Source organism: Myotis brandtii, unplaced genomic scaffold (genome assembly GCF_000412655.1).
Source record: "Myotis brandtii unplaced genomic scaffold, ASM41265v1 scaffold385, whole genome shotgun sequence".
In the NCBI taxonomy this organism is placed as follows: Eukaryota; Metazoa; Chordata; class Mammalia; order Chiroptera; family Vespertilionidae; genus Myotis; species Myotis brandtii.
In genome coordinates this window covers 117,228-137,817 of record NW_005364785.1, presented here as the reverse complement: position 1 = coordinate 137,817, position 20,590 = coordinate 117,228, and the positions used below count along the sequence as shown (strand labels likewise).

At 50.9% G+C, this 20,590-nt stretch overlaps 1 protein-coding gene across 11 annotated transcripts in view; it reads right to left on the bottom strand.

Annotated features, from left to right (window-relative positions):
* PRR5L (proline rich 5 like) overlaps positions 1 to 20,590 on the bottom strand; it is a 77,070-nt gene that overhangs the window by 22,909 nt on the left and 33,571 nt on the right. For all 11 annotated transcript variants that reach the window (XM_005872638.2, XM_014544900.1, XM_005872640.2 and 8 more), the window contains 2 exons: positions 20,054 to 20,134; positions 7,104 to 7,152 (listed from right to left, as the gene is read on the bottom strand). In XM_005872638.2, the coding sequence (XP_005872700.1) occupies positions 7,104 to 7,152; positions 20,054 to 20,134 (130 nt within the window). The remainder of the gene's footprint in view (positions 1 to 7,103; positions 7,153 to 20,053; positions 20,135 to 20,590) is intronic.

The following is a 20,590-nucleotide window of genomic DNA, read 5'->3' as shown; positions in this document are numbered from 1 at the left end:
GCCCTAGTGCGGAGCTGGTCAAGCAGGCACTTCCGCAGACCAGCCACAGGGACTCAGGACACCGGGGAACCAACAAGGCGAGGGGGCGGGAGAGTGATGCTACTGCCTGTATCTTTCTGGAAGAAAGAACTTTCCACACGGTAGGAGTTCTGTAAATGCAAGGGCTGCTAGCCCTCCCTCGCGTCTAATGCTTTAGCGGTGGCGATGGCAGTAACAGGAAGAATGACAGAGCTGTGTACTGGTTTTTACTCCTGTCAGCCCCGGTAGTAGACCCTTTTCATGCATATCTCACTTACCTTTGCCACAATCCTGTTCCCTTTTTTGCAGACGAAGGAACTGAGACTCTGGGAAGCAACTAGCACATGTGAGACTAGAATCTGCACCCTGGTTGGTCTGATGCCAATGCCCATGTTTTTCCCCCAATGTATTCCTCTGGTTTATACTTGAGCAATGATAACAAACAACACTAAGGTACGAAGAGCCACCCTCTGTTGACTGTTCTCTATGTACCACGCACTTTGCATATGGCATCTCACCTACTAGCCTCGTCAACCTTCTGAAGTACCATGTTTACACCTAAATTACTTCTAAGAATATGGAGGCCCAGAGAGGCTCAGTAACTTGCCTGCAGTCACACAGCCAATACGTGCTCTAGCAAGGACTAGAATCCAGACCTGCCTGGCAAAAGGGCTGGCGCTGTTAGCCTCACACTCTCCTGCCCTGTGAAATGGAGGACTTTCTTAGGTTCTTGCCCACGGGGGGAAGTAGAAAAGACCCATTTCAGGTTCCCAGATGCTGGGGGCAGTTGGCTGGGCAATTTCCAGCCCAGTAACTGGGTTTCCCCCACCTGCCCACAGCTTCCATCCAACTGGGTCATACCTGCTGCTCCCAGCTTCCCAACTTACACCTCGCCCACGCCTTTTCCCGGGCCCTTGGTCTCCACCGTCCACAGTTGATGTCTAACACGGTGACCACCTGGCTCCCAGGCGGAGTCTATTCCCAAAGAAGGTGTTCTTGCCGACCCCAGAGGGGCCGAGCAGTGTGTCACTCTACCTACGGAGAAGCTGTAGGAACCAGCAATTCCACCCCAGGCTGTTGTTTGCAGGGACACCCGAGTCTATGCAAGTTCCTGTGGTTGGCGCCCAGCCAGTGATGGAAATCGCAGCCGCCTCTGCTTTTTCCCTCCGTGACTTTGAAAGTGCAGCCAGCACCCCAAGGATGCCTGCATTTCCTGTGAACCTTGATCCTTCCAAGATAAGCCACGAAAAGTCTTATAAACACAGCTCACCCCGCCGGGCCCAGAGTCTCTCTAATAAATCAGTTCTGGGGTGTGTGTGCGAGTGATGAGACCAGAGAGAAAGGCCCAGGTGGGGAACGCAGAAGATGAAAAACCTGGCACAAACGCTAATTCTTCATTCGGCACCCGGTCAGTGGTTATTAAAAGGTGAATGGGGATTTTTTTGAAAAAGGCATTTTACAAAGAAGTAGGAAAACAGTCCATGCCTGTTTTGCTGAACACCCTTCTCCCTTCCCCGCTAAAAACAAAAAACACTGAAATTTCTCTTCTCTGGAGTTTTCAGGGGCTGTCTTAAGGGCATTTCAACACTGAAAGTAGAATCCAAATTCTTTTCATCCGTAGCCAGGTGGCTGGGTTTGATCTTTGCTCTACCTTTTACTAGTTTTACAATCTTGGATCACCTCCCTTCTCGGAGCTGCAGTTGCAGTGTCTGCAAACGGGCACGAACAGCCTCTTCCCCGCGGGCTGTCAGGAGGCGTGAACGACGTAGCCCGGGCAAGCTGCTTGGAGAAGGGCTCCGACCGGAGTGCGCGTCGGAATCATGACCGTTTCTGAGTCCCTCGGAACGGGGCCTGGGAATCTGCGTCTCCGACAGGCTCCCAGGTGAGGCCGAAGATGCTGGTCTGGGACCACGCTTTGAGAACCGCCGGCTGAGAACAATGCTTGGCACAGAAGTCTTGAAAGCGTTGGCCCTTGTGATTATCATTACTTGTGCCTTCCTTGGAGCTCCTAGCCTCAGCAAAAGCTGCCCTGTCTGACCAATATTCCTCAGCCCTTCTAGCTCAGTCTTTACTTCTCATGGCCACTGAGGTGCTCAATGTCCCCACTTATTTAAACACCTCGTTTCCAGTGTCTATCCCTGCCTCCCACCCTACCCCTACCCCCACCCCCGCTCCGAGTGCCCTAAAGCTGGCTCCTGGATTCCTTGCCTAGTCCGTAGGAAGTCACCAATTTCATACATAATGGGTTCCTGAAAACAAGTGTTCATGTGGAAGGAGACGCTTACCGGATAGAAGGAGGCGTTCTGTGCCCATAAAGCTGAAGAGGACCATAAAATCCCTAATTAACCTTGTATTCGCAGCTCATCTCCGGGTGATGTATTCTCGGCATTTTGTACCCACATGTTCTTTCTTTCACAGTCGAAAATGGGCAATGACCTAAGTCCAATGAGGCTAAAGATTTGCCATTTCAGCATGCCCATTGATTTTCACCTTTATCTCAATTAGATTGAGCCCTGTGGTGATCAATTTCAAGATTCATTTTTCTATTTATCCTCATAAAACGTGAGAAGAGTATAATAAAAATATTCAGATCATTATAACGGCCAGGGAGAGTACTGGTAAGTAGAATAAAGCTGCTGGAAGGTAACTGCTGGCTGGCGGGCAGCCCCCCTGGACAGTGGCCTGAAACATCCGGGGGTCCTCTTCGCAGCCCTGGGGGGGGGGGCGCCGCCCCATCTCCTCCCCTCACCATGGCCATCCCAATGTTTACAAGCTCCACATATCTTTCCTCCAGGTACAGATCAAATCCAAAATTTGACCTCTAATGACCTTCGCACCAAAGCCACCATCCTCTCCCTTTCTTGTCCCCTCACTGAAGCCCAGCTCCTGTTCAGAGCCCTTTGGTACACTGGCCCCGACTTTACCTTCAACGCAGAGTACAGGTGAGCTGTCCCTTACTGCCCTCCATCTCTTTTCCCATTTTGGAAATTCCACTCAATTTGGAAACCTTTCCCAGATTGATTAAAGAAGAGCTGGCCCGGCCAGCGTGACTCAGTGGTTGAGCGTCAAAAAAAATCCCCCCCCCACCCTTTATCATCTCTCCCCCCAACTTTCTGTGGAACCCTCCCCAAGTCCCATCTTTGTCCCTGCAAAATATATTCATTCTGGGCCTGTTTCTGGGCCTTCACCGCCCATTCGGGTGCTCAGTTAACACAACGCTGTGTGTTACTGTGTGTCACCCGTGTGGATGCATCCCTATCGCTGCACCGTCTTTGGTTTCAAACTCCATGGAAGCCAGGACGTGGGGTCTCCTCTGGCATTCCAGCATGTGCCAGAAGCATATGAATCTTCTCTGGTCATAATGAGCTAAGGGGAAGCCAGTTTTCTCAGACATGAGTCGCAAATGGAAATCTTTACACCAAACACTACGAGGCCCGTGACCTATTGGCTATTGTGGTGACTAATCTTTCCTTCTCCTAGGTGCTGCCTTATGCAGAGCCATTGACAAGAGACTGACTTTCTGTGTCAAGCAAAACTAGCTCCAACCACAAGGAGCTGAACTTCCTGGGCTCCGGGAAAAGCTTTTAGCAAACTCAATGCTGCCGGCAGATGCAGACAGACAGCAAGTGCAAACCTCCCGTCCCGAGGCCTGAACCACCACGGCAGCTAATTAGGCGACAGAAAAATGCAGAGCGTTTCATAGCATCAGTTTCCGGAGTTATAAGGAACCAACTATTTCTCGGAGCTGTCGCTAGGATATAGAGTTCCTCTTAGAAACCCCAATTTCCCTTCCAGGCGTCATTCAAAACAGACAGGGGGAAAAGGAAAATCAATACTGGAAATGCCAGGGATTCTGCCGGCCAGCGTCTCATGGAAATCTCCCTGTGCTTCTGCGGATCAAACAGCGTCTTCTCTGTGTGCAGTCCGGAGATAAGCACCATTTCCACGCGCGCTCCCCCTGCCCGCCCCTCGGGGCATTTTCATTATTCTCCGCTGAAGATTTTCTTTCTGTGACTCTTTCTTTAAAGCTGCAACTTCAACGTGTTCACCTCCAAAAGCCGAGCCATGGAGGGTCCCAGGTTCAATTCCAGTCAAGGGCACATGCCTGGGTTGTGGGCTCGATCCCCAGTAGGGAGCGTGCAGGAGGCAGCCAATCAATGATTCTCTCTCATCATGGATGTTTCTATCTCTCTCCCCCGCTCCCTTCCTCTCCGAAACCAATAAAAATATTATTTAAAAAAAGATTAAAAATAAAAAAGTGGCTCCGCACCCACATGAGACATAAAACCCACATGTAAATAAAGTGTCTAGGATAGCCTTCTTTCCAGTCTAGCACCTGAAGTTCTGGAAAACCCCAGATTCGAAACTGCAAAAACCTGGTCCCACCCCACACCCCCAGAGACTCAGCATCCACCCAGCAGTTCCTCTGATGAGCTCGCAATAGAAAATGCCATGTGGTTATTAGCTGCGAAGTGTCTGGCATGCTTCGCAAGCAGCCTTAACCACCCAGCAAACCTCAGGGCCTCCTCAGATAAACAAGTCCCCCCCCCAAAATGTCCTGCCCCACCTGTCCTGAGGGTGGCCCCCCGTGCCAAAAGGCGACTGACATTTAAAACTTGGTTGAAACCACACCAAACCCTGTCTATTTTAAATGTCAACGGGGAAGGCAGCTGGGCCGGCAGGCTTCTCCAAGACCCACCGTAAACCCACTTCCCTGTAGTGAGATTTAAAAATCAGTCATTAGAGGCAGCAAGAGGAGGGAGTGAGGACAACACTGACCTTAACGTCAAGGGCACCTGAAAGGACTCACATTTGTGACTAATTATCTCTTTCCTAATCTTTATGTCTGTCTCGGGGCAGGAGCTTTCTTTCCAGCAGTGAGACATCTGACCCAGTAGAATCCCAGGCATCTGTAAGGTCTTGCTTGGTCCACATTTAGAGTGGCCGTTTTCCACTGTGTGCGCGCATGCAACGCCTGGCATCTGTCATTCTTTTAAAGTGCACATAAAAGTTTATGCTTCCTGAATCATTAAAAAAAATAAACAAAAGGATGTCTGTGTTGTTTTTAAAACCTAAAAACTCTTTAAACTGCCTTAGAAGTACGTTCTCCTCAGATACAGAATAATACCATCAACCTGAAACCAAGATGTTATCTATTTTTCTGTCACTTTCCCATTAAAAGAGGTGGATTACACTTTAGAATAACAAATATGAATATATAAAATTTTTTAAATATTTATTGATTTCTTCAGAGAGGAAGGAAGGGAGGGAGGGAGGGAGGGGGGAGAGAGAGAGAGAGAGAGAGAGAGAGAGAGAGAGAGAGAGAAAGAGGGAAACAAATGATGAGAGAGAACCATTGATCAGCTGCCTCCTGCATGCCCCTACTGGAAATTGAGCCCGCAACCCGGGCATGTGCCCTGACCAGGAATCGAACCGTGACCTCCTGGTTCATAGGTCGACGTTCCACCACTGGGCCATGCCAGCCTGGGTGAATATATAAAAATTTAATGAATATGTAGTACTTCTTACTCTGTGCTAGTCCTGTTCTAAGCACTTTACAAATAATAATGTATTTAATCCTCACAACAATTATAAGGTTAGGTCCTATGACCCCTATTTTTACAGAACAGGAAACTAAACACAGGGAGGTAAAGCAACTTGCTCAAGGTCACATAGCTAGTAAATGGCTATGATGGGTGCTGAACCCAGGAAGCCTGACTCTGAGGGCCATGCTCTTGACCACCCCCCTCTGTTGTCCCCCATACACTAGTGCTGAGTGCTTCCTATGTGTTATTTCATATAAACCATACAGTGAGCTATAAGGTAGATCAGACCTTTATTCCCATTTTACAGATGAAGAAACAGAGGCACAGAAAGGCAAAGCAGCTTGCCCAAGACCACTCAGCCAATCAGTGGGCACTCTGACTCCATTCAGGTGCCATGGGACACCTCCCCATAGCCTTTCCTCATGTCCCTTTGGGTAGAGTCAGGAAGGCAGCTGTGCCAGTGATTAGAAACCATTCTCTGCCCAGAAGTTGTGGCTCAGTGGTTGAGTGTCAACCCATGAACCAGAAGGTCACGGTTCGACTCCCAATCAGGGCACATGCCCGGGTTGCGGGCTTGGTACCCAGTGGAGGGCGTGCAGGAAGCAGCTGATCAATGATTCCCTCTCATCATTGATGCTTCTATCTCTCTCTCCCTCTCCCTTTATCTCTGAAATCAATAAAAATATATTTTAAAAACGAAAGAAAGAAAGAAATCATCCTTTAATGGAACCTGGAACTCGTTTGCCCCATAACAATCATGTTTAGGCAGGAAAAACATTACATCATCTGATACAATTCCATCTTTAACAGAGCAGACCAAGACGCTTCCCCACAAGAAATCACTTGGCTAAAGGGTACATATAATTAACCCAATTAGATTGCCACACAGAGGGGCGGGAGGGAAAGTCACTAGAGAAGCAGTTTTCAAAGTGTGGTTTGGGGTTCCCTGGGGCACCGGTCAGACCTTCTCCACATGGTCCAAACTATTTCCTTAGTGACACCGGGCTGCTATCTACCTCGCGTCCTCCGGGAGTGTCCTGCGGGGTCCTCCAGAGACACGCCCCACAGATCGCCACAGACTGAGCGGGAAGATTCGAGGTTCCAGCACCCCTCTAGGAAGCCAGATGGGGCGGAGATTTGCAAACATACCAAACAATGCCACTCTTCTACTTTTTACACTGAAAGTTATTTTTCATAAAAGCGCTGTTTATGCCAACATGTACTAGGCTTATGATTAAGTGAATTACGGCACATGGTAACATTTGTTGGGTTTAATTCCTATGGTGAATGAAGGTAGAGCTAATCCAATAAGATAACATTTTAAGCGCATAAAAGGATCTTGAGACCAAAGACCCCAGGAACCACAGCCTGAGATGGTGACGTCCGTAAGAGCGGGACCATCCGTACCCCACGCCCCGTGCCCTGCAGGAACTCGGGACATTGAACGAAGACCCAGGTATAAGTAGGAGTAGGGGCCATCCTTTTAGGTACACGTCCCCACAGGCACAATAATGATGATGCTCAGACCCACACACTTACCTGGAAATAGTCTGTAATGAACGCTCCGAGTTCACTCTTCAGCAGCCGCCTGGGGAGAGAGAAACACCGTCAAGCAGCCCTCGATGGTACAGCTCCCGCTGTCCGGGTCACGGACACAACACAATGACGGGTGCTGGGCAATGACAGGGGTCCGGCCAGGCCTCGGAGGGTGAACTTTCCCCGGCCCCAGTGATACCGCTCCACCAATGTTCTCAGGGAACTGGGGTGATGAACATCTTACAGGGGGTCTGCTCCTTAGCTCACAAACACAGCCTTCTCAGGAAGGCAGTCACTGGAGGTCCCAGAAATGGAGCTGGTAAAGGCAGGCAGGGCGCCTGGCTTCATGTGAAATCAACCAACAAACAAAATACCAAAAAAGAGAAAGACCACAATTGTGCAAGCCCCCACATTTGCAGACTTTACAGCCTAAATGCATTTTTCGTGCATTCTTCAACCAAGGATTATAAAGTCTGGTTAGAGGGAGGGGCAATGATTACCCCTCCTACATAGATAAAGAAATTGAGGCACAGAGAGGTCCCCTAAACAAGTCAGTGGCCGAGTTAACATTCAAACCCAGACCTTCTGCAAACTCAACATCTCTTCCCATAACCCCACCCCGTCTCTCCTCCAAATCCATGGGAGACATGCAAGGTGGTGCCATGTTTGGGCGGTCCTACCGCCCATCCCCGAGGGACTGTGGCAGTGGGGAGGGGACCACAGTGGGGAGGACAGAGCTTATGTGTCCAGGCAGCGAACAGCTACTGCCTGTGATGTGCCAGACATTGTTCCGGCCCCTGGCGCACAGGAGTGAACGGGACAGGGGAGGCCTCGCTCTCATGCAGCTTCTATTCCAGGGGGAGGAGAGTGGACAGATAGCTTGTCAATCAACACCCTCACAAGATAAGTTCAAAGAGTCCCAGTGCTAAGAAAAAAAAACGAAAAAAAGGGCTGTGGGCACCCGCTCTCCTTCTCCTTGTGACAAATGATGGGACTCTCCCTATTGCTCTTCCCTTAATTGGATCCAAACCAGGTGAGGGAGCTACAACCAAGACTAACAGGCTCCCAGGTCCAGGGAGTTCCCTGGGACAGGCTTCCTGAGTTCAAGACCTTCCCCATCGGGTATCGTCACATAGAATTATCTATCTGAACAGTGTCGGCCCTCTCTGATCATTCAAGCCCTCCCTCTCTTGTCCTGGGTGGGCAAGTCAGTAAGCTCCTCTGTCCCTTACGAAACCCCGTCTTATTCCTGCCCGAGCACATTACAGGCTAGACAGGGTCTCTGCCTGTGTGTGCACAGTGTTCCCTGCAGCAAAACACAGGAATCAACCTGAATGGGCATCACGGAGGTGCTCCCAGGAAAAGTGTGCTCCCTTCAGACAACGGGATTCCACGCAACTGTGAGAAAGCAAGAGGGGATGCAGAAGTGCGCTGAGCAATGCTATGAAAAGCTCTAAGTTACGTGAAGGAAAGAGAAAAACGCAGGATGCGGAACCATGTGGGTAACACGCTCCCTTGTGAAAAAGGGAACAATACACATTTTTATTTACACAATGTCAACCAATTCATCTGTCAAAACTGCTCCCACTTGCTTACTCTGGAATGGCTATGTGAGTTGCTTCCCAGGAGGCTCTCGGTGCTGAAATTAGCACCTTGATTTTTAAACACGCACAACACACGTACATTTTAAATATTATGTATAAATGCACTGGGTTTTGCCCAGCCTGCGTGGCTCAATGGTTGAGCATCGACCTATGAACCAAGAGGTTGAGGTTCGATTCCCGGTCAGGGCACATGCCTGGGTTGTGGGCTCGATCCCCAGTGTGGGGCGTGCAGGAGGCAGCTGACCAATGATTCTCTCTCATCATTCTATCTCTCTCTCCCTCTCCCTTCCTCTCTGAAATCAATAAAAATATATATGTATTTTTTAAAAAAAACATCTTTTTATTAACAATCACCGCCACAAAGGTGACCTGGATGGCTTGAAGCCCAGAAGAAGTGGTGGCAGGGAGTTCCCATCAAGGGCACAGTAGCAGGAAGCAGGCTGTCCTAGGGCCCTCAGAGAATCCCACAGTCCCTCAGGCTGGTAACCAGCAAGCTTAACCCAGAGCGAGGGAGGGTGAGGAGAGGGCGGAGCTGGCCCAGCCGCCAGGGAACAGACCAGAGCTGAGTCATATGCAAAATCCACCTTCTATTTCTATACTCTGTGTTTATTCTGCTCGGGCTTGGTTTACAAGGAAAGGATGCTTCGGAAAACTCTAGAGAAAGAGGGATTTTCCACCCCTCTGACTCGAAGCACCGCCTCCAGGGGGAACGGGGCAGTGGCATCCCCCAACGGAGCGGAGCGACTGATGGAGAATAGGGAGGCTGGGAATTCCTAGCCTTTACCGAAAGCCTGCGCTGTGTTAGACATGGTGCTAGGAGCCAGAAGGAGAGGACAAACCCGGAGCTCGGACACGATTTCTTCCTAGCGCCTCCTTCTCCAAAACTTGGGAGTCCCAGACCTAAAATCGCAGAGGGACAACTCGCCCCGCCCCCTGCCCCACTAAGTGAGCCAGTTCAGCGTGGAGAGCACCAGGAGGAAGAGAGGCAGGAGGAAAACAACAGAGTGAAGGAGCCAGTGGTTTGTGGTTGCCTGGATGCAAAGAGACGAAAACCCCCATGCTAGGATGTGCACTCCTCCCGGCACAGCGGCCTGGCATCCCGCAGCCTCCTTCCACCCTTCCCACCCTTCCCCGGGAAACAGGAAAGGAATGACTTCTTGGAGCAAAAATAGATGACAGACAGACAGACGGGCAGATAAATGAATAAGGAATAAAAACCAAATTGCTGCTTGGATGAGGCCTGGCTTTTCCCCCCAGTTCAAGTTTACTGAGCGCTTACTAAGTAGCAGGCACCGTTGTCAACAAGGTCCATGTGCTTCCTCATTTAAGGCTAAAACAAAACTCTACATCAGTAACATCAGTAGCAGTAACATCTCCACTTTCCACACTCAAGGAAAGGGACCCTCGGAGGTGACCGGGGAGCGCGGGCAGCAAGCCCATCCTGGAGAGGAACCTCGCTGGCGGCAAGGGCCTGGAGGCAGTGCCGGGGGCTGTAGCCTGAGCGATAACCTGTGCAGGTGCAAGTCACACGGAAGTCCCTTGTGGCTGTTTCCTCAGTGGGAACTTGGGGATATAGAGAGACGGACTCCATAGGATGCTGCAGGGGCTGAAGGAATTAACCCTAGACTGGGAGTTCCTAGTGCTCAGCAGTGAGTGTTAGCTGGGAGGGTTCGACCCAGGTCGTCTGACCCCCAAGCCCATACTCCTCTAACAGCTCCATTCTCCTGGCATCTTAAGAGTATCGCCAGACTAGTGATTAACCTGGCGTTAAGGACCCAGGTGAAGCTCACGAAGGGGGCCGCAGCGTAGGGGCCAGACCACCCCGATAGAAGGTGGAATGAAGACGATGGGGGCAGAGCTCAGGGGAAGATTGTGGTGGAAGTAACATCCCAGCTTACGTGGCTCCCATTCATCTCCTTCACACATTGGACTTCCAGGTTGCATTTGAAAACAGGATCCTGCTGCCACCCACCAGCTGCGAGGAGAAGGAAGTGGGGGCCTGAGACGGTGGGAAAAGAACGTTTCTGTGGGACCCAGCCCCAAAGGGAAGCGGGGCATGAAGTTCGGGCAGAAGCCAACAGGACCACAACAAACAAACGAAAAATGGGGAACCGCTCACTGTCTGCATTATCTCATCCCCGGTCCCTCCCAGGCTGACCCGGTGAGACACCACCGCGGAGGACAGGGTTTCCTGTTGTTACATGACCCGCCGTCTTACCCCTCATGCCCTTGTCAACTCAGCTTCCCACTTCTGGGGCTTGAAGGTAAGGGAGGCGTAACCGGAGCTGGGGTCCGGCTGGGTGAGAGGCACAGGGGTGGCAGGATGGCAGGAGAGTGGGGAGCAGCAGAAATGAGGTAGAGAAATCCGTTTGATGCAAGCCACCATCTCCCGTGTGCACCCAGAAAGACCCAAGGCAGCAACACCCCAAAGGAGGACGAGGCAGCTCGGAGGTAGGTCAGTCAGCACGAGTCAGGACACCTATTAGTTGCTCAATATCTCCGTGCCATTCGGCAATTAGGGGCCACCCCCAAGTGGCCAGACCCTCCGCCCTGACCCCTTGGCGGGATCCTGCGCAGCCTCCTCATGGACCAGCAGGGGCCCCGGGAACCTGGGCCTGGCCTGTAGCAGGTCAGTACCTACCCAACCTGGTCGCTAACCCCGCCCCCCCGCAAATGACCCACCTCGCTTCTGCAGCAGGAAATGTTTCGAGCCATAGTGCATGGAAACACCCCTTCCCTCCTCGGTCCACTGTGGGGCCCATCGGAGGTGGGTGAAATGCTAGTACCCCCACCCCTGTTTCTGCACCCCAGTGGGTGGCAGTGGGGACAGTGGAAAAGATGGAGAAAACCAACAAAGAGCATTTCCCGAGCTCTGGGTTGAGGTGGTAGGAGATGCTGGGCCGCTGGCACTCAGCATCCCGAGTTCTCCCACAGCCTCTCGGGGAGGAATGCATCCTCGCTGTGCAGGTGAGGGGAGCAATGCTCAAGCCCTGTCCAGGGCCTAAACGGGAAGATCCCAACTCAAACTGAGGCAGCCTGAACGCCAGCCAGTGGCACCTCCCATGCCCACAGGGGCAGGCGCCTGGGCACAAACAGTGGGGCTGCAGCCAATGCCTCTATAGCCAGCAGCCAGGCTCCGGCTCCCGCTGCTGGGTACCAGGCCGGACTGTGGGTCCGGCATTGCCCTATATGAACGTCCCAGAGAGGCCTGGATTTTTAGGGGAGATGTCTTTTTCTAAACACTGTGCAGGCCAAACAGCATACAAGCCAGCCCTGGAGGTTTCAGATTTACCACTTCCCTCTAACTATTCATCCTACCCCCAAAGTCAAGTCTGTTTCTGAACCAGAGCAGACAAAAGGTGTCAACACACAGGCAGTCACCCGGGCCAAAATGAGAGAAGACCTTACTTACGCCCTCCCAAACTAGGGTCCAGGCTGGTGACCTCCCCAACTCTGCTCTATGAACGCATCTATGTCCCAGCACGTCAGGCCAAAACCTGGACAATGCCAGCTCTGTGTACTTCTTGCGGCCTACTTCCTGTGTTTTTAAGAACGCAGGAGGCTCAGGTTCAAATCCCAGCTCCGCTACTAACTAGCTATGCAACTCTGGGCAGGTCAATCCACCTCTCCGTGCCTCGATTTCCCCATCTATAAGACGAAGGATATAGGACCCGTCCCATATGGATGTGGTGAGTTTTAAAAGAGTGGCCATATCTAAAGCATGGCTCCTACCAAACGCTACACAAATGTCTGCGATTACCATCCCCTCACGGAATACCACCTCGCTGTCTACTCTCCCGGGCTCTCCGCCTTCCCATCTCCTCCCAGCCCTTCGCTACACAAATGTCTGCGATTACCATCCCCTCACGGAACACCACCTCGCTGTCTACTCTCCCGGGCTCTCCGCCTTTCCCAGCTGTGGGTCCCAGAGGCTCCCTCAGGGGGGACGGAAAAATCGGAGGTGGATGTCCCTTCGGGGGCTCAGCAGCCAACTGAGCTGAAGGAGGACGTTTCAACTCCGACCTGGTGACAATCGAGCACAGTTCTTGGAACCTCCTCTTTCCTTGAAAAGCTCCGGGGTTTCCTTCCTGACACCCCCTCCCCGCACGGACAGAAGCAGGGTGGTTGGAGAGAGGAGGGAAATGTGCGTTTCCTGCCTCAGGCCAGCTGCAGATAACTCATCTCTGGTTTCCGGGAACCTCACCTCTGAGCGTTTTTATTTCTGCAAAGAAACAATATCCCGCGAGAGGGAAGGAAGGGGGGGGGGGCAGGGAGAGAAGGGCAGCAAGAGAGTCTCCACAGGACTCCTACCTGCTCCTCCTTCCAATTTCAACTGGGGCATCACTTTCTCCTAAATCTAATTATGCGCCCGTCCTCCGCACTTCCCCAGCCCTCTGCATTCGGCCATCACCCCACCTAGAACACCGTATGACAACAGCCTGCTCAGTCCCCCTCTCACTCTGTGGTCGGCTCTCCAAGAACCGCACACCTCCACGCTGCCCCAGAACCTGGCCGCGTACCTGGCAGACACTCCACAGATAGCCACTGAAGCCATGAGTCAGAGAATCGATTACCCTCCCTCTCTACACACCCCCTCCAGCCAGTCCAAAAGGGAAAGCACTTTGAAGAACCTATTTGCACAGATTCTTATAGGAAACCAGACAGAGAGCCCGCAGCTTGCTCACACGGTCTCCAGTTCTGCGTGGTCACCTACAATCGGTAGAATGGTTGGCTGAAAAGACTGTTTCGGGAGAGCGTGCTCCGGTAGCGCAGAGCTCGGCCACGCTTCTTCCTGGAAGAGCTTGTGAAACCCGCAGCTCTAACCCCGACTCATCCCCACCGCCAAAATGCAGCCACCACTGGCCGGAGGCGGGAGAAACCACATTGATGTCCCACAGAAAACTTAAGCCAAGAAGACACGCAGGACCCACCCAAGCCAGGGCAAACAGAAATTCAGGGCAGGCAGAGGGTAGGTCATGATGACTAGACTGTATATATTCTTTTATTAAAAAAATATATTTTTGTTTATTTCAGAGAGGAAGGGAGAGGGAGAGAGAAGGAGAGCGAGCGAGAGAGCGAGAGAGAGAGAGAGAGATATCAATGATGAGAAAGAATCATTGATGGGCTGCCTCCTGCACGCCCCCTATCAGGGATCAAGCCCACAACCTGGGCATGTGGCAGAATCGAACCTGGGACCCCTCAGTCCGCAGGCCAATGCTCTATCCACTGAGCCAACCCAGCCAGGGTGAGTGTATCTATTCTGAAAGGTCACTTTTTCCTCGCCTTGAGGGATATCACACGAGTGCACCCTGCTTCCTAAGGCAGTTTCAATAGAAAGTATAGAGAGTATGTTCTTCCCACCAACAGAGCACGTGCCCTGACTTTTAATCTGGGGGAAAACTGCCACTTTATTGAGTGGGGCCATTCCCGATGAATTTGTTCTTATAGGGTCTCCTCATCCTTCTCTTGAGCTAACAACGTGTTGTAGAATTTGACCATCTTTGGTTCCAAGTTCTTCCTCATAGCTGGCCCAAAGTCTACTGGCTAAAATGTACCCTGGGGTTCATTTCCGATGACATGTCTTAAAAGAAAGGACCAGTTGTATGTAACAACTGCACTTCAGGACCCCATGACATAAAACTTCGAATTGGCTAATACATGCTGGGGAAAAAGTAGGCTTACAGTTGTGAATACGCAAAACAGAGTCTGTTCCCGTATTATTATGTATTAATGGTTGTATTATTTGCCACACAAACAACTGCAAACTTACTTTTGCCTGGGAAACCTGAGTTCCTATATTTAAAGGAACTCAGGTTTCCCAGGGAGTATGCAAACTCCACAGTTAGAAAGACGGTCGGGCCAGCTGGGGTGACCCGGGGAAGCTGGTGGATGGAGGCTTTGACACTGAGCTTGTACAATCAACAAGATTTACTACCGTTTGGCCTGAGTAGAATGGAGAACTGAGAGGGTCATTTCCTCTGCAAAGGAGACACAGCTGGCTCTCCGTGTAGGAACCGAGCCTCACCCAAATATCAAATCCAGCACGTCCTTGGAGGAGCCCCTCGGGATCTCTCTAGTCAAAGTGGCTCCCCTCATCCAGCCTGCTGGAGAAACCCATCGCCTTGCCCCCTGGCATTTGTTGTGGCAGCCTGAGCAAACTAATACAGGCATCTCAGTCAGACAGGAGCTCGAATCCTGCTTCTACCTTTATGGCTGCATGACCTTGGACAAGGTATTTGGCTTTACTTATCCACAATTTTGTGGATAAAATGCTGATGACAGTGGTTGCCTCACAGGGCAGTGAGGAGGGTACATGTCTTGCCCCGTGCTCCCACGCGTGGCACGCCCATCATTTATCACATTAGTACGGCTAAGTGTCCATGGTAACAGGATAATAATGGCTGAGGCTTATTATGTGCTGGACGCTGTACCAGTGACATGTTGACCATTACCTCACTCCCCAACCACCCTGAGACTGACGTCATCATTGCCCCCATTACATAAAAGAAAAAAAGAATCGTAGAAAAATGATGTGCGGGGCCCAAGGTTCTATAGTGTGTCTAATCTTTAAAAAAATATATATTTCTTATTGATTTATAGAGGGAGAGGAAGGGAGGGACAGGAAGAGGAGAGAGAGGGAGAGGAACATCAATGTGAAAGAAAAACATCGATCTGTTGGCTCCTGCACGCCCCCACTGGGGATCAAGCCCCAAACCCGGGCAATCATATCGGCAACCTGTCTGAGCACAGGATGATGCCCAACCAACTGAGCCACACTGGCCAATGCCCAGCTAGTCCAATCTGGATCCCCTGTCTCTTTGAATCCAAAAGCTACTCTTTTTTTAAAAATATATTTTATTGATTTTTTACAGAGAGGAAGGGAGAGAGAGAGAGTCAGAAACATCGATGAGAGAGAAACATCGATCAGCTGCCTCCTGCACATCTCCGACTGGGGATGTGCCCACAACCCAGGCACATTCCCCTGACCGGAATCGAACCTGGGACCCTTCAGTCCACAGGCCGACGCTCCATCCACTGAGCCAAACTGGTTTCAGCCAAAAGCTACTCTTTTAACAAGTGAAAAATATCTTGCCGAACCTGGCACAGGTCTTCTTGCACAGAGAACTGTCACAGTGGATTGAAAACTGGCTTGAGAATAACTTACATTCTCTCCTCTCCTTCCGCATCTTCTTCCCTGTGTTCCTACCATCCTATGCGCCCCCCTGCCGCCCCCATGCACGCACCCCACCACCGGTCATGCCTCAACCTGTGGCGTTTCTGGATGTAGGCTGCCAACAGGTGTTCCAAAAGGAAAAAGAAGAGAAAAGGAAAAGCAAAACCCAACTGTCAATGTGAACATTACGTAAAGAATAACATGTCTCTTTTGGCATTTTAATTGCTGAAAGAAGGGCATTATTTCATTTCTGTGTAGGCACTTACAGATGTGGGCCATGTGCCAGTCAGCCCACTTCATTCACCTTAGATGACCAGGTCACATAGAGGCCTGGGACGTGTTTCACGTTCTCAGTTATACTCCAAGTTGTTCCCGTGATGTGAAAGCCCGTCTCCAGTCTAGCCACCCTCCCAGAGAAGGGCCAGGAGATGGGCGGTTCAGAACATGGGTAACAGAAGCTCTGGTTTTTAACAGCTTTGACTCTGGGTTCAATTCACATAGGAGCAAACCCCGACCATATGTATTTCCCATCAGCCTGAAAATCACTCAAAACAGAGAGGGGAACATCCAGCAGCCCCCAAAACCCATCAGCGGTGTGTGTGTGTGTGATGCTCCTCGGAGGGTGTTGAGAATCACAGCACATGATGAGGGATGGGCTCACAGACTCATGAAAGGGACGATGGCAGGAAGTTCAAGACCATCGCCTTAACCTTCTTCCAACCTAAAACCCCTCTCTGACACTACAATAGAGTGCAAAGAGCACAGGTGTTGCTATGAACTGAATTGTGTCCCCCCTGAAAAATTCATATATCGAAGCCCTCCACCCACCCCCACCAACATGATGGTATTTGGAGATGGGCTCTTTGGGAGGTAATTGGGGTTAGATGAGGCCATGAGGGTGGGGCCCCATGGTGGGATTAGTGCCCTTCTAAGAAGGGACACCAGAAAGCATGCTCTCCCACTTAGTGTACTTAAGAAAGAAGCCATGTGGACACAGCAAGATGTTGGCCAGAAAGAGAGCTCTCACTGGGAACCAAATATGCCAGCATCTTGATCTCATACTTCCCACTTCTAAAAGAGTGAGAAATGTCTATTGTTTAAGCCACCCAGTCCATGGCATTTGTTATAGCAGCCTGAACAAACTAATACAGGCATCTAAGTCAGACAGGAGTTCGAATCCTGATTCTACCCTTCTGGCTGCATGACCTTGGACAAGGTATTTGGTTTTACTTATCCACAATTTTGTGGATAAACTACTGATGACTGTGGTTTCCTCGCAGGGCAGTGAGGAGAGTAAATGTATTGATGGATGTGAAAGGTGCCTGGCTTTTCCAGGCTCCCTTCTTCCCCCTCGAGTGGCCTTGGGACTAGACTCTGGGATGCGACACCCCCCCACGCCCCCGCATCCCCGTCAGCAATGCCTGTCCCATGCAGGCCACAGCTAACCTCATAAACAGGTACCTGTTGGTCAAATTCAGCCCACAGATGTGTTTTGTTTGGCCTGCGCCAATGTTTGAGGAAATGTGGATTCGTTATCAACATTTAAAAGCCAGGAAATTTCACATAAAAATCCCAATTTCCTGTTCTTCTGGAGAAATAAGATGACAAGTCGCTGGACCTGTGTTCTGCTGGGGTAATCCCCTTCGCAGGGGGTGAGCTCTCGCCTCCCTGCACCAGGCCGGCCTCACCCATGTCGAAGACCTGCTTGGCACCCGGAGGCTTCCGAGTTAGCAGCCCTGAGCTGGTGAAATCTGGCCAGGCCTCCACTTTTCCTGGCTGCCCACAGACAAAGGTTTTAAATACAATTTCAGGATCGGTCTCCCGAGGTGAGGAACAATTACACATTCCTGAGTCACTGTTTTTATTTATGCTTCGATTGTGAGCTGAGGAACCCCCAGGAGAGGCCAGGGCCTGAGTTCTGAGAGGAAAACTGAGCTCCCATACCTTGGGCTTGGCTGACCCAGCTTTGCCTCTGTCTTGGGGCCTGGGCTTCCTCCTCTGTGGGAGGAGGCCGTGCGTGCGATGCTATCTATGGACTCTTCCCATATTTGTGTAATTATGATGTGAAATTCAAGCACCTGGGTAGAAATGTAACACAACCCTGTTTACTTCTGAGCTGGAAAGGTTTTCATGAAAGCAGGGCTCTTAAAACGCCCCGTTGACCCTTAACACAGAGCTTGACTAAATGTAAACAGGACCTGAATAATGGCCTTGTTTATTGTTCTGCCCACTCCAGGGTGGGATCTTCTGCCTTCATGTCTGTACTTAACACAGCAGAGAGGAATGAACACCAGGGCATGAAAAGATCTGATATTTAACCTCCTGCCCCCAGGAGGCCCTGGGGTTCAGGGCCCTGCCCGCCCCGCTGCCCTCACTTCCCACCACCACCCGACCTCTGGTGCTCCATGCACGTGGGTCTTCACCCAGTTCCTTGCTCACTGCCACCACGGGACCTTTCACCTGCAGTTCCCACCACCTGGAGCCCTCTTCACCTAGTTAATTCCCACTGATGCCTCAGCTCACAGCACAAGCATCCCAGCACCATTCCTGGCCTCCTGGGCAGGATTGGGTTATGGGGACATATGCTTTCCTCGCTCAGCTGTGAGGTAGCAGCTGTCACAGCTGCACTTCTACATTTTACAAGCGTGACTGGCTGACTAATGATTATCTCCCTGACAGACTATAAATTCCAGGAGAGCAAGGTCCATGTCTGTCTTTGTTCATTGGTGTCTCTCTAGTCCCTGGCCAGTAGGGAGGCACTCAAGTATTTGATGAATGTATGAATGGGTAGATGAATGAATGAATGAATGCTGACACTACTCCACTGGGAAGATTCTGGAAGACAATGAACTCCTCAAGGACCATGTCTTATTGAGGTTTGTATCCCCAAAACCTACCAGGAATGACAGTAACTGATAACGATGTTAAGAACTACAAGGACTCACACACCCAGACTTGGGTGGTGACAGGCCAGTGGCATCAGCCCCCAGGAGGAAGATGGCTTAGGTGTTCACTCCGCTCCTTTTGTTGAGGGTAATGTGCCCAGTAAAAAGGACTCCCTTGCAATTAAGGGCCCCAGTCCTGCCTGAGGAGCTCTGGGAAAACTGGACTTGCATGGCATTTTGGCCTTTAATTTCTTTTTGAATGAAGAAGCGATGCCCACAGGTGCCCAAGGCACAAAGGCCCCAAGATTCTGATGGCAGAGCTGAAGGACAAGTGTAGCTGCCACTCAAGCCCTGGACTGGCCTCCCTAGACAGTGAGACAATTAAATCCCTTACTTGCTGAAGTCCCATTTGTCGGATTTTTGCTCCTTACAGCAGCCTGTATTCTGATAGTAACTATTATGGAGTGAGTCCACACATGGGGAGAACAAGAAAGAATAAATGTCGCCTCAACTACAACAACAGAAAGAGCAACAAGGACCAAGTACTTAGTGTGTTCCAACCGTGTTCTAACGGATAATTTGTGTAACAACTCACTCGAATCTACACGTGAGTCCTATGGACGTAGACACGTTTTCTATCCCTGTTTCGCATAAGAGGAAACTGAGGCACAAAAAAGTCCGTCATTCACTTAGTAAAAAGACCCGCAATAAAATCCCCAGCAGAGTGGTTACAACTGCTTGGCATCTTGCTTAACATGGTGCCTGAAGGTTAAGCAGAGCACAGTCAGTGTTTATAGAACAGAAGACAGCTACCATCCATGAGCCCTCTACCCCCCGCCACACACACACACACACACACACACACACACACACACTCTACATCCATGAACAAATGGATGGGCCCCTCTGGAGCAGAAGTCTAGACCAGTGGTCGGCAAACTGCGGCTCGTGAGCCACATGCGGCTCTTTGGCCCCTTGAGTGTGGCTCTTCCTAAGCCTTAGGAGTACCCTAATTAGGTTAATAACAATGTACCTACCTATATAGTTTAAGTTTAAAAAATTTGGCTCTCAAAAGAAATTTCAATCATTGTGCTGTTGATATTTGGCTCTGTTGACTAATGAGTTTGCCGACCACTGGTCTAGACCAATAAGGGTCTCAGAACTGAACAGCCATAAGAGGCACAAACAGAGCCAGCAGAAGCAGCAAGAAGAATCAAGCAGAAAACAAAGCTTAAGATAAGGCCCCCGGTGGGCCGGCGCCCTCTGCCCTCTGGCCGGGCCTGCGCGTACCTGATGTTTTCATTCAGTGTATAGAGCTCGTTGCCCTGCAAGCCACCGCCTTTGAAAACGTTGATCACGGCGGTCTGCACGCTGCAGGGAAAGAAACAGAAGCAAGTCCTGGTTAGAGGATCTGCCCACAGCCATGTCTACACACAGCTCAGGGATGAAGGGGGCTGGAAGGAGGAAAAAAAACACACAAAAATCGCAGCATAAACAGGGCCACATTTTCATCCCCGGAGCCCATCATTTTCTGACCAGGGCCCTTGGAGAGGAAGGAAGACTGAAGTCACGAGGACCCCAAGGCAGCCCTCTCCCCCCACTTTCTCCAGGCCGGCAGCCTTCCTCCTCCCTCACTGGCAGCCCTGCTGAGCCTGGAGGAACCCGATGGTGCTTTCTGCAAGCAGCGGGGACCTGGGCCTGGGGTTCCTTCTCCCAGGAGGCCCTGTCTTCAGAGGGCAGCCTGGGGCTCGTGGGAAATGACCATTCCTTGTCTTACTTTTTCTAACAGTACTTTCCTTGGAGGAATCTCACTGGGGCCAGCCTCAC